At 40.9% G+C, this 13,190-nt stretch overlaps 1 protein-coding gene across 7 annotated transcripts in view; it reads right to left on the minus strand.

Annotated features, from left to right (window-relative positions):
* PLXNA1 (plexin A1) overlaps nucleotides 1-13,190 on the minus strand; it is a 403,477-nt gene that overhangs the window by 348,432 nt on the left and 41,855 nt on the right. For all 7 annotated transcript variants that reach the window (XM_087954683.1, XM_087954678.1, XM_026678138.2 and 4 more), the window contains exon 2: nucleotides 232-1,574. In XM_087954683.1, the coding sequence (XP_087810809.1) occupies nucleotides 232-1,410 (1,179 nt within the window). In that variant the 5' untranslated portion in view covers nucleotides 1,411-1,574. The remainder of the gene's footprint in view (nucleotides 1-231; nucleotides 1,575-13,190) is intronic.

Genomic DNA, 13,190 nt, shown 5'->3' on the forward strand with positions numbered 1-13,190 from the left:
AAAATTCCAATCCAATTCACAGGCACTTGGTATCATTAATAAGCCCAATCTCCACAAACAATATTAATTAAATAATTACTTACCCCAAGATGGTTAAAATGAACCATCCCTTATATCTCTAGGTAGGAGACAGGCTGAGAATCAAGTATAATAACAATTCGGAATCCTAAGGGTTTTTATAACCAGGGGAGAGCACAGGAGAAAGAGAGGAGGGAAAAAAACAGAACTTACTGAATTTATGCAGCCTAATTCTTTATTCAAAAGCCAGGGCAGAGAAAGCTTCCCTTCTCCACGGTAGCAAGACTGGATACGTTCCTTGATCTTGTCTTTGATCTTCTTCAATGTGAAAAGACAGAGGACAGATTCTTTTGGTGGTTTGACTCTATTCTTCTGCCCCTGAGAAAAGATTGTGAAGAGAATGTCCTCCTGCTCTGAAATGCCCAGTTGCTTGGCCAAGGCCCTTCCAGGCTTACTGAGGTAAGCGTCCTGAATTAAGCGATACTCAATGCCATCTCGAATACAACCAATGGGAAATTCCACATAGGAGTAGAACTTGGGGTCATCCACGCATAGCCGGACAACTTTTGAGGTGAAAAACTGCTCTCCTGTAGAGTCTGGTGAGGTAAGTTGGGTGTCCAGCTGCAGTGTTAGGTAATAGACAAACTGCTCACTACTGAAACTATAGATATAATAGATATCAAATGTGGGAAACTTGGAGAGTGTATCTGATGGAATTTTGAGCTGAGAGGAGACAAATTCATCTTGATAAACAAAGCCAAACATCTCTGCATTCTCTTCACTGTCCATCAGTTTACGGCTGGACAGAGTAGGGAAATACTCAGACTTTCCATCAATGGGAGTTCCAATGAAAAGCTTGTTTTGTCCATTCTGCACTTCAATTATAACACCAGACATTGTTCCTGACTCATTGACACTAGAAAGGTAGTGTTCCTTGCGGTGGTGTGGCTCACCCAACTTGAAGAGATCATCCAAGCGTAGGAACTGGCAGATACCTTGCGAAGCACTGCCGCAGGCTATCAGACGATTCCCAGAGTAATCCACCAGCAGCAATTTATTGACATTGTTGGTACTGACTAGCCCATGTGGGCAAGACTGCACACTAGGTGGTGGGTAACACTTCTCATTGTCATCTACTGGACCCGTCACATGTGTGCGCATTTCAGTCAGATTGTTTGCAAGCTTATAGATCCGGTTGACAGCACCCACATATACTTCCCCAGTTTTGTTGTGGACCACCAAGTGTGTCAAACTCCAGTCTGTGACTTGGAAAGTCATAAAAGGGGAGGAAGATTTGGTAGTGCTTTTTGCCAATGGCAACCAAGAACTACCCAGAAGCAGCAGGGTCCAAATATTAATTGACAAATGGTGCTTTAGCCTCAGAAGCCACATGGTGGAAGAGTCACATCCAGCAATGCATTAATCTAACTATGAAATAAACAAGAACCAAACCAAAAACTGGAGGGCGGGAGAGAGTGAATTCCTGTGGATGAACTTCTTTTTTTCCACTTGTTTCCAGATTCAGGACATTATGGATGCTGGCATTCTACATGGCCCTAGGAAAAAATGCAAAAACAAGCATGGTTAGACGAACAGTTGTGCCACTCAAAATACAACAGCACAATAAAATCTCAATTACAAACATCTCGGGAATGGAGGTGGTTCAGATAGCTGAAATATTCAGCTGTCTCAGAGAAGCATTGCATAGTATTTGTTCATCATTCTGCATTCTTCTCATTAAAGTTCCCATGACTGTTTTGTAAATTCACTATAGAAAGAAGCAGCTAAATTGTTCTGAGGACTTGCTTAATGTTCTTTCGTTTTCCCAATAGCAGCAAAAACCTCAGTGTTAAATTTGGAATCCTGTTACCAAGGGACTAATTTTACATCTTTTGAATTAAGAAAAAACAAGAGACATAAAATGAAGGTCTGGAATTTCTTTTTTTCTTTTTAAACTTAAAAAAAAACTGGGATTAGATCTATTCTTAACTTGTTTTAGCCCATTTCTAACCTGTTCTGTGCATCTGTATCGTTGTTCTGAATGTTTGCTGTTTATATTAAACTCCACTGCATTGCATTACTATGATATCAATGTCAGTTATGTTTTCTCATGGTTTGAAAACGGATAAAGGCAACAACATTGATTTCTCACAAAAGAATACTGGAAAATTTCCATGCATATTTGTATGATGCAATAACTGAAACAAGTCCATAAATCCTTAATTACATTTAACTGAAAAGCCAGATTGTCGTTCAAGAAAAATAAAATAAATAGCTTTATGTCATGGGTTAAGAAATAGAATAAGGCACATGGTTGCTTGAAAAAACTCAATTTCCACATTGTTCTTACAAATTTTGCATGAAGTGGTGTGACCATGAAGAAATAAATAATTATAAAATCTTTTAGGAATCAGTATTCTTCCTGTTCCTTCCTGGTTTTAAGGAATATATATCTGAATTTGTACACACACACACACACACACACACACACACACACACACACACACACACACCACATCTCCATGAGCAAATGTGCCGTTATTCATTACTTTGCTTCCCGCCACCATCAATCTTTCACACATGCAGGCATGGGAAGATGATGTGTTAGCTTCATAAAGCACCTGACCATGGGCTTTATTAATCCATTTTTCTCTACATGCATGCTCAAAGATTCTTGCATGAGCCTTAAAGAGATGTTTGGAGGGAGCAACCTAATTGACCAAGAGCCTTATTTACATAAAGATTTGTGACATTTTATAGTAAATTTAAAAAAAAAAACATTTAGGAAATCACAAAGTACATCCCTTAATATGACAAAAGTCATATTAGTCTGCATGTATTAAAATACTCTTGAAGATATCCAATTAACCAGAGGACCTGCTTTCCTCTAGAAGCTGCAGGTACTCCATCACTGGAAATTATTAAGAAGAGATTGGACAGCCATTTGTCTGAAATGGTATGGTATAGGGTCTCCTGTTTGAGCAGGGGTTTGAACTAGAAGACCTCCAAAGTCCCTTCCAACTCTGTTATTCTGTTATATATCATCAATGTTTGCTTGCTTGTGCTCAGTTCCTTTTTCAAAATTTAACCATTATGTGGAAGTGCCAGTGTTCCTTCTACTCAACCATGTCTGGCAAGCAGAGTAGATTGCTTTTTAAGATCTTCACGATTTTCCCATCTCCCAGGCAAATGATTCTCATTCTTATAACAAAAGGCAGCCTTGGGCTTATCCTAGATTTAGCACATACCTCAAAACCACAGAACTAGTCTTTAGGCAGAATGAAGGGTGAAGGGGTGGAGGAAGCCACATTACTCATTCCCTGAACTGCAATTCCAAACACTCAAGAGCATAGCTTTGTTTTTTGTTTGTTTGTTTTTTGTTTTTGCTCTTCACAAAAGTAGGAAGTACGCTTGCCCTTCCTTCCAAGATAGGTCAAAACATGCCCTTAAATACTTGTAAAAGGCACATACCAGAATACTCAGTTTTTTAAATATTCTCCTGCAAAGTGCTACATGCTAGGTTTTGTAAAAGTAATCCTGAAGAAAACAATTAATAAAGCATCAATTTTGAACCATGTACTGTAGCTAGCATAATCGTAATTTAATGCTCTATGCTGCCCGGAATCACGATGTATGATTTGAACGGCTATATAAGTTTGTTTTTTAAAAAAATCAGTTTAATTATCCAAAGCTTGATTCTTCCTAACCCAAAATTGGAATTCCCTCCTCCTCCACTTCCTAGTGTAAGTTGAAGAGTCCTTTTCCTTTAGCTACTGTTCTCTGTGTGTGCCTGAAGACGTGGGGTGAAGAATAGACCCAAGTGTTCATTCTACCCTCTGAAACTGAAGCGATTGCTGTGCTAGGCATCCACAATTAGGATTGTTAAAAAAGGGAATCAAGAGGGTTTAGGAGAGAAGGAACTCTCTGACACTGCAAGAGTAAGAAAAGCACACTTGGAAAAGCAGTGGAAGGTTATGGGGGTTTCTCCACTGTGGAGTACTACATTGGGAAAAGACAAGGGGATCTTTGCAAAAGGATAGGTAGAAGCACAACAGCTTAATCTATTGTGTTCCATCAACATTTGGCACTGCATCATCAAGCCTTTGTAACATTAACTTTTTGAACAGGCTCTCAAGGCCACAACAAAGAGTTTGAGGGTGAAAAGCATAATCTCTTAGATGCATATTTATGATCTGAGACTTGGGCATCTCACACAAAGGGATGTTCTAACAGTTTACTTACTGAATCATGATTTCTATGATCTTGCCTGAATCTACACGGATGCACCTGATTTTTCAGTGGAAAGCTTTGTCACATAATTCAGGACTTCCACTTCCACATTTGGATTAGTATTAGTAATTTCATATGTTCAGATGAGCGTTAGTAAAATTTAATGTCCTTTTTAAACAGAAGCGTGTTAAAAATTGGTCAGATTCCCAGCACCATGGGACCTTCAAACATCTGTTCTCCAACTATCCATTAGACCACATTCCCTCTTGACAATATCAATAGAGTTGATGCTGGATGGGCCACAGATGCTGAATGACTGGCCATTCATAGACTGAGAATGCAAAGCTAAAGTAGGATCTGGGCTCAACCTTGCTTTGTTTTGACTATAAAGGAAAGCCAGCTTGTCAAAATAGCAATCAACCCATTTCAGTAGCAACACTGACATGTACACAGAAAAGCCCTCGGCTAATCTCTCAGGCATTCAGCTTCATCCCAAGGAATTGCTGATCCCAGAGAAAAAGCCCAAGAGCCCTCTCCCATAGAGAATCTGCTTCTATAAAGAGAAACTTGGGGGTGGGGGAGATGGTTTTCAGTTTTTTTTCCCCTTCTCTTGCCCATTACCAGAAAGTTCACATGCAACTAGGGGAAATGTTCACACCATTTCACCATTTACCTAATTGGACTTCAATGTGTTGAGTGGTTAGCCATTAATGAGATTTTACTTTTTATAAAGATAGGAAGCAAAAACATCACAAAGAGAGAAACGAGCTGTGACAATCTGCAAAGAGAGAGTTTGGCTGTTTTAAGAGGTTTCACTTCCAGCTCTGATGTAGGGCTTATTCCATGAATCTTGAACTATTCCATTCCAATTCGAGTTTTCCCCTATGTGAAATAGCTTCCCCCAAAAAATGTAGCACACCACACATTACCAAGTTTCCCAACACAAGGAAAAGTATGGCTAAGTCTGATATGGGTATCACAATCCATACAGAGTATACCTAGTTTTGAGAGGAAGTTTCATTTGGGTTTTATTTCATTTTTTACAAAGATTATGAGCTGCCTCTAGCAAAGTGAAACAGATAAATAATGTGTATATAAAACTAAAAGTGTGCATATGTGTGTATCTGCAACTCCATGATTCTCTAAAGTCACACAGAAACAGAAACATATATTTTGTTTGGATTCTTACTGTAGCTTTTAAAACTGTTGGTGGTTATTTAACTATTGAGACTGATATCCTGGGATTAATAGCAAAGGAAGAAGCCATAGAACTAGGTCAGCTTTTCTAACTTAGCACCTTGTAGAAGTAAATTCTTCAGTAAAACAACCAAACTACATAAAAGGTCCCATTTGGAGAAGAAAAGTCTAGAGACACTCAATAAGAGCCCCTTGCCTTCCCCATTATTAGTTTCTCCTTTCAAAAGCAATCCTACTGTTGCACACCATACCCAGAGGACCATATAGCAAGCAGGGCATCCTTTCAAAAGTAGGGCCTTCCAATTGAGAATGGTTAAAATAAGACAAGGTAACAAGGATTCAGTCATAAGGGAGGAATTTGTACTTAAGACTTACAAAGAGAACTTCTAAAATCTATGTTCCACTCTCTAGCTCAGGGGTCCCCAACCGCCGGTCCGCGGACCGGTACCGGCATGGAACAAGCCTTACCGGGCCGCTGGTTGCTGGGCGCCGCCATCTTTTTTGGTAAAAAGCGCTTCTGGTGAGCTTTTCCGGTAGAGCTCACCGGAAGCGCTGTTTCGTCATAAAAGATGGCGGCGCCACGCTCGTGAGCTTTTCCGGGTAGAAAGCCATTTCTACCCAAAAGCTCACCAGAAGCATGCGCCGCCATCTTTTATGACGAAACAGCGCTTCGGTGACGTCACGGAAGCGCCTTTTCGTCATAAAGATGGCGGCGCCCAGTTGACGCTGCACCGGGCGCGGCGCCCAGCTGATGTCGGAACCGGGCAGCGGCGTCGAAAAGGTTGGGGATCCCTGCTCTAGCTCACTTCACTCCTGTTCTTTTATTTACATAAATTGCTAGAGAGAAGGATTGCCTCCAGCGGAGGAGGAGCTCATTTAACAGAAGCTGGAGATTTATAGACATCTACAGTAAAAATGATCAGAATCATTTGTCACCCTGGAACAGTTAGAAATGGAGCACATCCCTCTCCAGCCTACAATGACAGAGACTTGCTGCAAGAACTCCAATACTCTAAGTCAAAGTTCTTCCTTTTTTCCACTACGCTCTTAAGGGTACAAGGAACTACCAAATGACATCCTCAAAACACATTAGATCCCATTTCCAAACAATTAAAGAGAGCCAAGAGAAGCTCTTCATCCAGAACTGATCACTATGACTTTCGGCGTTCCAGTGACTTCTCAGAAACTTTCTAGAGGCTTTTTCCAGAAATCTTCCCTACTAACAATTGTATTTCTTACCTAGTTTTTCAAGCTACAGAGCAGCACCAGGAATTTGTCATACTGTGTTGCAAAACAGAGAAGAGCCTAAGTTTTCAAAGCAGCTTGTTCTTTAAGAATTCCTTGTGCACATGCCACACTTTTGTACACCACCACTCAACCCACACAGAGGCAGGTAATTGTGGGCACAAAGAATTCTACATTGACTACACAATTGGCCACTACAAGTGCCCATATTCACATGCACAGATTTTTCATTCTTTCCCATTGAAACAAGTAAGCTTTTCAAACACCTAGCAAAGCTGCCCCAAAAGAGAAGCTAGAAATTGGAATGGATATACATTTCAGCAACTAGATTGCAGGTGAAAACCTAGGCTTTTCACCATTAAAGAAAAAGAGGGGGGAAATACTGCATCAGCTGCATTGCCTCTCCACTCCCTATTCAAGGTGCCATTTAAACAAGTTTAAGGCTGGTGTATCTCAAAACTGTTTTCTCCTGAGGGTGTATATTTATGCACCATGGTAATCAGGAGAGGCTTTGTTAAGTACCTTGTTGCCTATTGCAGTACAAAAAATAGGACTGGGTCTCCTCTGCAGCACAAAGTAAAAAAAAGAGTAAACAATCTCTGCAGAATAGGAAGGCTACAAAAGCCAACTTTATGTATTTATTGGTTCTCTATCTTAGTTTTGGGCAAATCCTGGAGGTGGATAACAAAATTAAAAAGAAAAAAAACCCAGAATGTTAAAAAATATAACATAAATTAAGGTTATCACCAAAAAAAAACCTCTGATCCTTTTAACGTGGGTCATCTTTTCAAAGACCTCTCTCGAAGGGCTTAACAGCCGAAGAGTTTCATGATGGGATAGGCAGCCCCTTAATCACAACTTAAACCCATGCACACCTTTCAGAAGGGTTCAGATTTAAAAAAAAATCAAAGTAGCTCTTAATATAATAAAGCCCTTGTGAAACACAGTTTATGGCAGTATTGGAAGAAGCAGAGAGTAGGCCTGTTGTAATGCACATCAGCACATACATACATTTCCTCTGGCTCTCTCCATATATAAAGGATGAGATCTGTAATTGCAAGGGAACAATGCCTGACGCTTGCAGTCCAGATGACAGTCAATCACTGGGAGGCAAAGGAAATTGGGTAAGATCCTGGGGCTTTTATAGGTTATATACCAAAGGCTGCCACAAGCAGAGTGGAATTCACTCACGTGCTAGGAAACCTGGAAAAGTACCTCACTTTGTGCATGTAGGCAGCTGGTCTAAATGACTTTCTCCAAGTCTGCTTGCTTTCATTAATGATTCTGGGCCTCAAAGATATTGGCTGTTTGAAGCTTTTCATTCCAGTGCCACTGCTGACTTATTGTAAAGCTTTTATTTAAACCAAAAAGGAATGTGTTTTGATATGGTTTTGTTCTCTTAGGATTCTAATTTAGACAATGCGAGATAAGAATGAACTGAGCACATTTCTTATTTGGCTTGTCTTGAATCCCACTTTTTTATTTTATTTTTAATTAGCAGAAACCTTTCTACTTCTCTACCATTAAACCTCACTTGGCCAACTTTAGGCCACACTTCAACAACAATCATTTGAACCCCACCTCCACAACATCCAAGCCAGCATAGCTTGAATTTTGAGGTCACATTGTTCCATATTCCCCCCCCCCAACACACACACACCTGTTTTGTTGTCAGCTGCCAGCAATGTGAGTCTGGGGAGCAGAAAAATGTAGGCGATTGTGTTACACAGGGCAAGAATTCCACACAGTTACAGTCAGGCATTTGCCCTCACATCAGATCTGTCTCTTTGCGTGTAAGCAGACCAGCTATTTTATGCTGCGGGGAGGGTGGAAGGGGGTGACTAAAGACCCAAGTGCCAGATCCAGTCTGCCTGTTCCTGTGTGGCATTTAGGCGTGTTAAGGTCTCATGAGGAACAGGGCAACAATGGGTGCTTTTAAAATAATAACAATAACAACAACAGCTGTGTGAAGTGATTCCCCTCTGAGACAGAGGCAGAGGAGGATTAACCTTTCCTTCCCATAGTAATGCAATCCTAACAAAAATAACCCCCTTGTGGCTGCAAAGCAGCTGGGCTTAGCAAAAGTCCCAAGGCCCCCAAAGCATCTTTTTAAACAATCTTAATTACCATACAAGAAAGCTAAAACAAGAAGAAGCAGCAGCAGGTTTTGAAAGAACAAAGACCAAAATACGGAGGTAATGTTGAAAGAGATTTGGGGGAAGGCTCCAGCTTTTGCCTCAGCAGACCCCTAAATCTCCATCTTCTAAAACAGCGGTTTCCAACCTTGGCTACTTTAAGCCTGGAAGACTTCAACTCCCAGAATTTCCCAGCCAGCTTTGCTTAAACCTAGCTTAAAGTGGCCAAGGTTGGAGACCTATGTTCTAAAATACAGCTCCAAAGGGGGGGAAAATAGGGTCTTCCATCTGTCTCACTCAACAGTTGGATGATATAAAATAGAAACAGTAATAACAAATCAGTGTGGTCTCGTTTTAAATATACCTTGCATTCTGGAAGTGCTTTTTAAATCAGCAGGTAAGGAGCACAAGTGAAAAAATTCTCATTCTACATACAAGCTTGACCTGACACAAAGATCTACAGCAAGACAGGAAAGCTGCCACTCCTGCTACCAACACCCCCAGGCTTGATTCTGTAGCTCTGTCAGGGTACCAGAGAAAACCATCCTGCAGGCATCAAACAGTCAGATCTCCCAACTGGGGAAAAAAATAACCTACAGCAACTCCCCTACTCCATGAGGATTATGCGACAAACATCTCAGTGGAATACAACAACCACACCATCTGCCTAGGATGGGTGCTAGGGGAGGAAAGAAAAGGTTGTTCGCAAGAAGGAAATATTAATTTTTATTAGCCTGATCTGGCTGGTATATAGAAAGTTACAATATAGTCCTCTAGACATAAAAGGGAAGGTTCCAAAAAACAGAACACAAAACATGCTAGTTATTGGCCAAGTGTGATTGGACACACAAGGAATTTGTCTTCGGTGCATCAGCTCTCAGTGTATATACAAGCAAGCGATAGATCATAATCATAAAATACAATCATCCTAAATCATAAAATACTACATTTAGTGATGATAGTCATAGGATGCTAAATAAGCAATCAACATAAATCATAATAGGATACTAAATGAAGACAATTTGTGTACATACATACATACATACACATATATGTGTGTGTGTGTGTGTGTTTGTATGTATGTATGTATGTATGTATGTATGTATGTATGTATGAATATTTTATTTCTTTAGCTGGTGGGGGGGGGATTCATCCCTGGAGAGAGACCCCTAATAGCAGCAGTGTTTGATCAAAGATCAACAGCCTCATTGGCACAAGTGCTAACTCCAACTGACTCTATGAGAAGAATGTGTGCATGCGATCACAGGGACAGAACCTCTACAGCAGAGGTGTCGACACGGCAGCATCACATAACATATCTCAACTTTTTCCCCTTCACTAAACCAGGCGTGGTCATGGCCAGCGTGTGATGCATCCAAGCCATGAGTTTGACTGCCCTGCTTTACAGGCTTTCTTCTGTATCCTCCATCCTTGAATTTCATCATGCTTCTTAAGCAGTGCCCTGACCCTGTTCAAGGCCATGTAGAATCAAGGACCTTGGTATGACTGTGGCGCAGACACTCAGAACCAGAACCTGCATAGGAAGATTAGATGCAGTAGTATGATGTAAGGAGTGTAACTGGCAAGCCCCCCCCCCCTGTGAGGTGTAAGAGGGGGAGGGAAATGGAGGGGGAGAGGGAGGGAGGGAGAAAGAGAGAGAGAGGGAGAGAATACCTACAAATGTTTTTTCTTCATCTAACCTTGCACATCTGACACCACATATTTCCCATTATCAGAACAGGAAGTTTACGATCGGCAAGCAGCACAGGAAAAACCAAATTGCAGACTTTAACAGCATCCTGAGAGCTACATTCCAGTTAACTCCTTTCTGACTCTCTGGCACACACAGTAGTAAATCAAGCAAACCCTTGGCTTGCATTCCAGATAGTAAATGCAATTTCAACCCACCCACAGATCTCTCCCTAGCTGAGCAGGTGTCAAGATTAATGTTCAGCTTCCCATTGGTTTCATGTACAGATTTTCTACTTTTATTTCCACCCAAAACCCCAGTTCCCCCCAAAACTGCCAGACAATTCCTGCACAGGGCTTTGATCTCAAAGTTGCCCACTGAGAGGTACAGACAATAATCCCAACTTTCAGCATAGGTTTGGGAAAGCAAGCTAAACTGCAAGGAGATAAGCCAATTTGCAATGAAATTCACAGGACCCTTGGCTTCTAAGTACTGTATGCAGATCCACTTGAACGATAGACAAGCTGTGTGACATTGGCATCAGTGTCCAAATAAAGCAGACACAGCTGTGCAATTCAAGCACCAAGTGGCAAGAAGATTTCTGGGATCAGCCATGGACTCCGCGGCTGGATCCTGTCCAGAAATAGCACTTTTCAGTTTTTGCGGCAACAGATCTGGGTACCACTAAGAAATAAACCTGCAGCTAATGGAGACACATAACTTCTCCCACTCTGCTGAGGTAATAACATTCAGTGTAAGTATTAACACATGGATTATACAATCCGGCAAGACCCAGCTGACTGAGGGCCATGACTTTGGAAAAGCACAATCGTCTAATCTGTTGACTAGGCATGGTAAAATGCCAAGATCTCAATATTTGTGCCTGTTCACTCCAAATCCCTTTTCCTGCCTCACAGCAGCAGCAGGTGACACTGTAATCTCTGGTGCAGAAGTTTTCAAATGATCTCAATCACATGGCTGTTTTCCCCGCAACATGCTAAATCACACTTAAATGAACTATGGTTTAGTGAAATGGTTCAACTGTTTAGAATCCCTTGATACCCTGAACCATAAACTAACCACATTGGCTAAGTTTGCATTAGCCACTGAGCCACAAACAAGACAAAAAATGCACTTTATACAGGCATGCTGTATTTGTTGTACTAAACTTTGAAAGCTGTGCCAGCAACTAATTTTCCGTAACATGTCTCATTTCCACTCCTAACTTGTTCTTTATTAATTTAGTGCAGATTGCTAGGCTCCTACAAAACAATTAAACTGCCATGCTATTAAGGCTGTTCTTCCATATTGCAGACAAAGAAAGAAAACAAACAGGCTGCAAAACTAGAGCCTCCTGGCTCTCAAAAGTATTTTTAACAACTGCCCCCATGAGCCTACCTGACCTTGCCTGATTTCAAAAAAGGCTAACTAGATTAGTCGTAATAGTGTTTAGATAGGAGACTATCAAGGAAGCCTGAGGCTTTAGGATAGATTGCTATATTGGAGAAACATCCTAGAACAGGGCTGACATGGGCTGGATGCATCATGGGCTCCTCACGCCCAGGTCTGGTTTAACAAAGGGAGAAAAAGTCCCGATATGCATGACGATGTGAGTTTGACACCGCTGCCCTAGAAGGAGGCAGTGTCAAACCACTTCCATATTGCAGCCAAGAAAAATTATGGATATATTTACACAGCCACATACAACTAAGCTCACCCCTGATAGTCTTAATGATATGGCCATTATCACAAAGCCTCTGACATGAGGTTTTTTACTTTGCTGCTAGAGAGTTCTCTACTGCTAATTTAAAGGAGAACCATCCTTGTTTATCAACCATTGGACTCATAACTTTGGAAGAGAGCCTTTGCGGCCATCTCATCCCATTGATTCCACTTGCAAGCTGTTCTTGCACGTAAGAGATTTTAAAATTTTATTTTTTGTAATGACCTTACGTTCAGTAGAAAAGATGAAGATTTCTGTGAAATCCCTGCCAAGATGGGGGAAGTTGTATCTGATCTGCTTTCTGTTGCAATGCAGCAATTAAATGAAATGACATTACTTAAATTTCTGAGAGCCAGTGGCTAAATTACTTAAACACCAGGGAAGGGCTGGACCAGCAGGCTGTGCTAAGTGGCCCATTCATAGGGACAAGCACCCCAAAGGGATTTAGAAAAGGAAAGAAGCTTAAATTCAGGAAGGCATCTGGATTAGGAAATCAGTAGGGATGGATTAGGAGGGAAAAGAAAGCTGCAAGCTTGACTGATATTACAGCAGCCTTTAGCAAACTGGCGCAAGTCGGAGGTATTGCAACCACAAATTCCAGAATTCCAGCATATAATGCTTATCTTCTTGTATTAATACAGTATTAAATTGAAACCTTCTCACAGTACATAAAATACTGCCTATTCTTTAATGTTATTCAATTGAAGACAAACCTCTCAACCATCTAGTGATACCTGAAGAGCCATATCAGTTCCTTCTGATTACCATTTTTTGTGAAGCTGTAATATGAATCAACACACACTTAAGAAGTCTCTTATATTTAAATATCTAATGAGTTCAATTGGCAATGGCATGCATGTAAATTCTTTTTCCTGCAGCAAAGATTATAAGAAAACCCCAAAATCACAACTTTCTCCCACCAGAAGGGTTGGATTAAAATTCTCAGGATTCT

Source organism: Notechis scutatus, chromosome 2, assembly GCF_049901735.1.
Source record: "Notechis scutatus isolate UNSWTSFEM ecotype Mainland chromosome 2, rNotScu1.2, whole genome shotgun sequence".
Lineage (NCBI taxonomy): Eukaryota > Metazoa > Chordata > Lepidosauria > Squamata > Elapidae > Notechis > Notechis scutatus.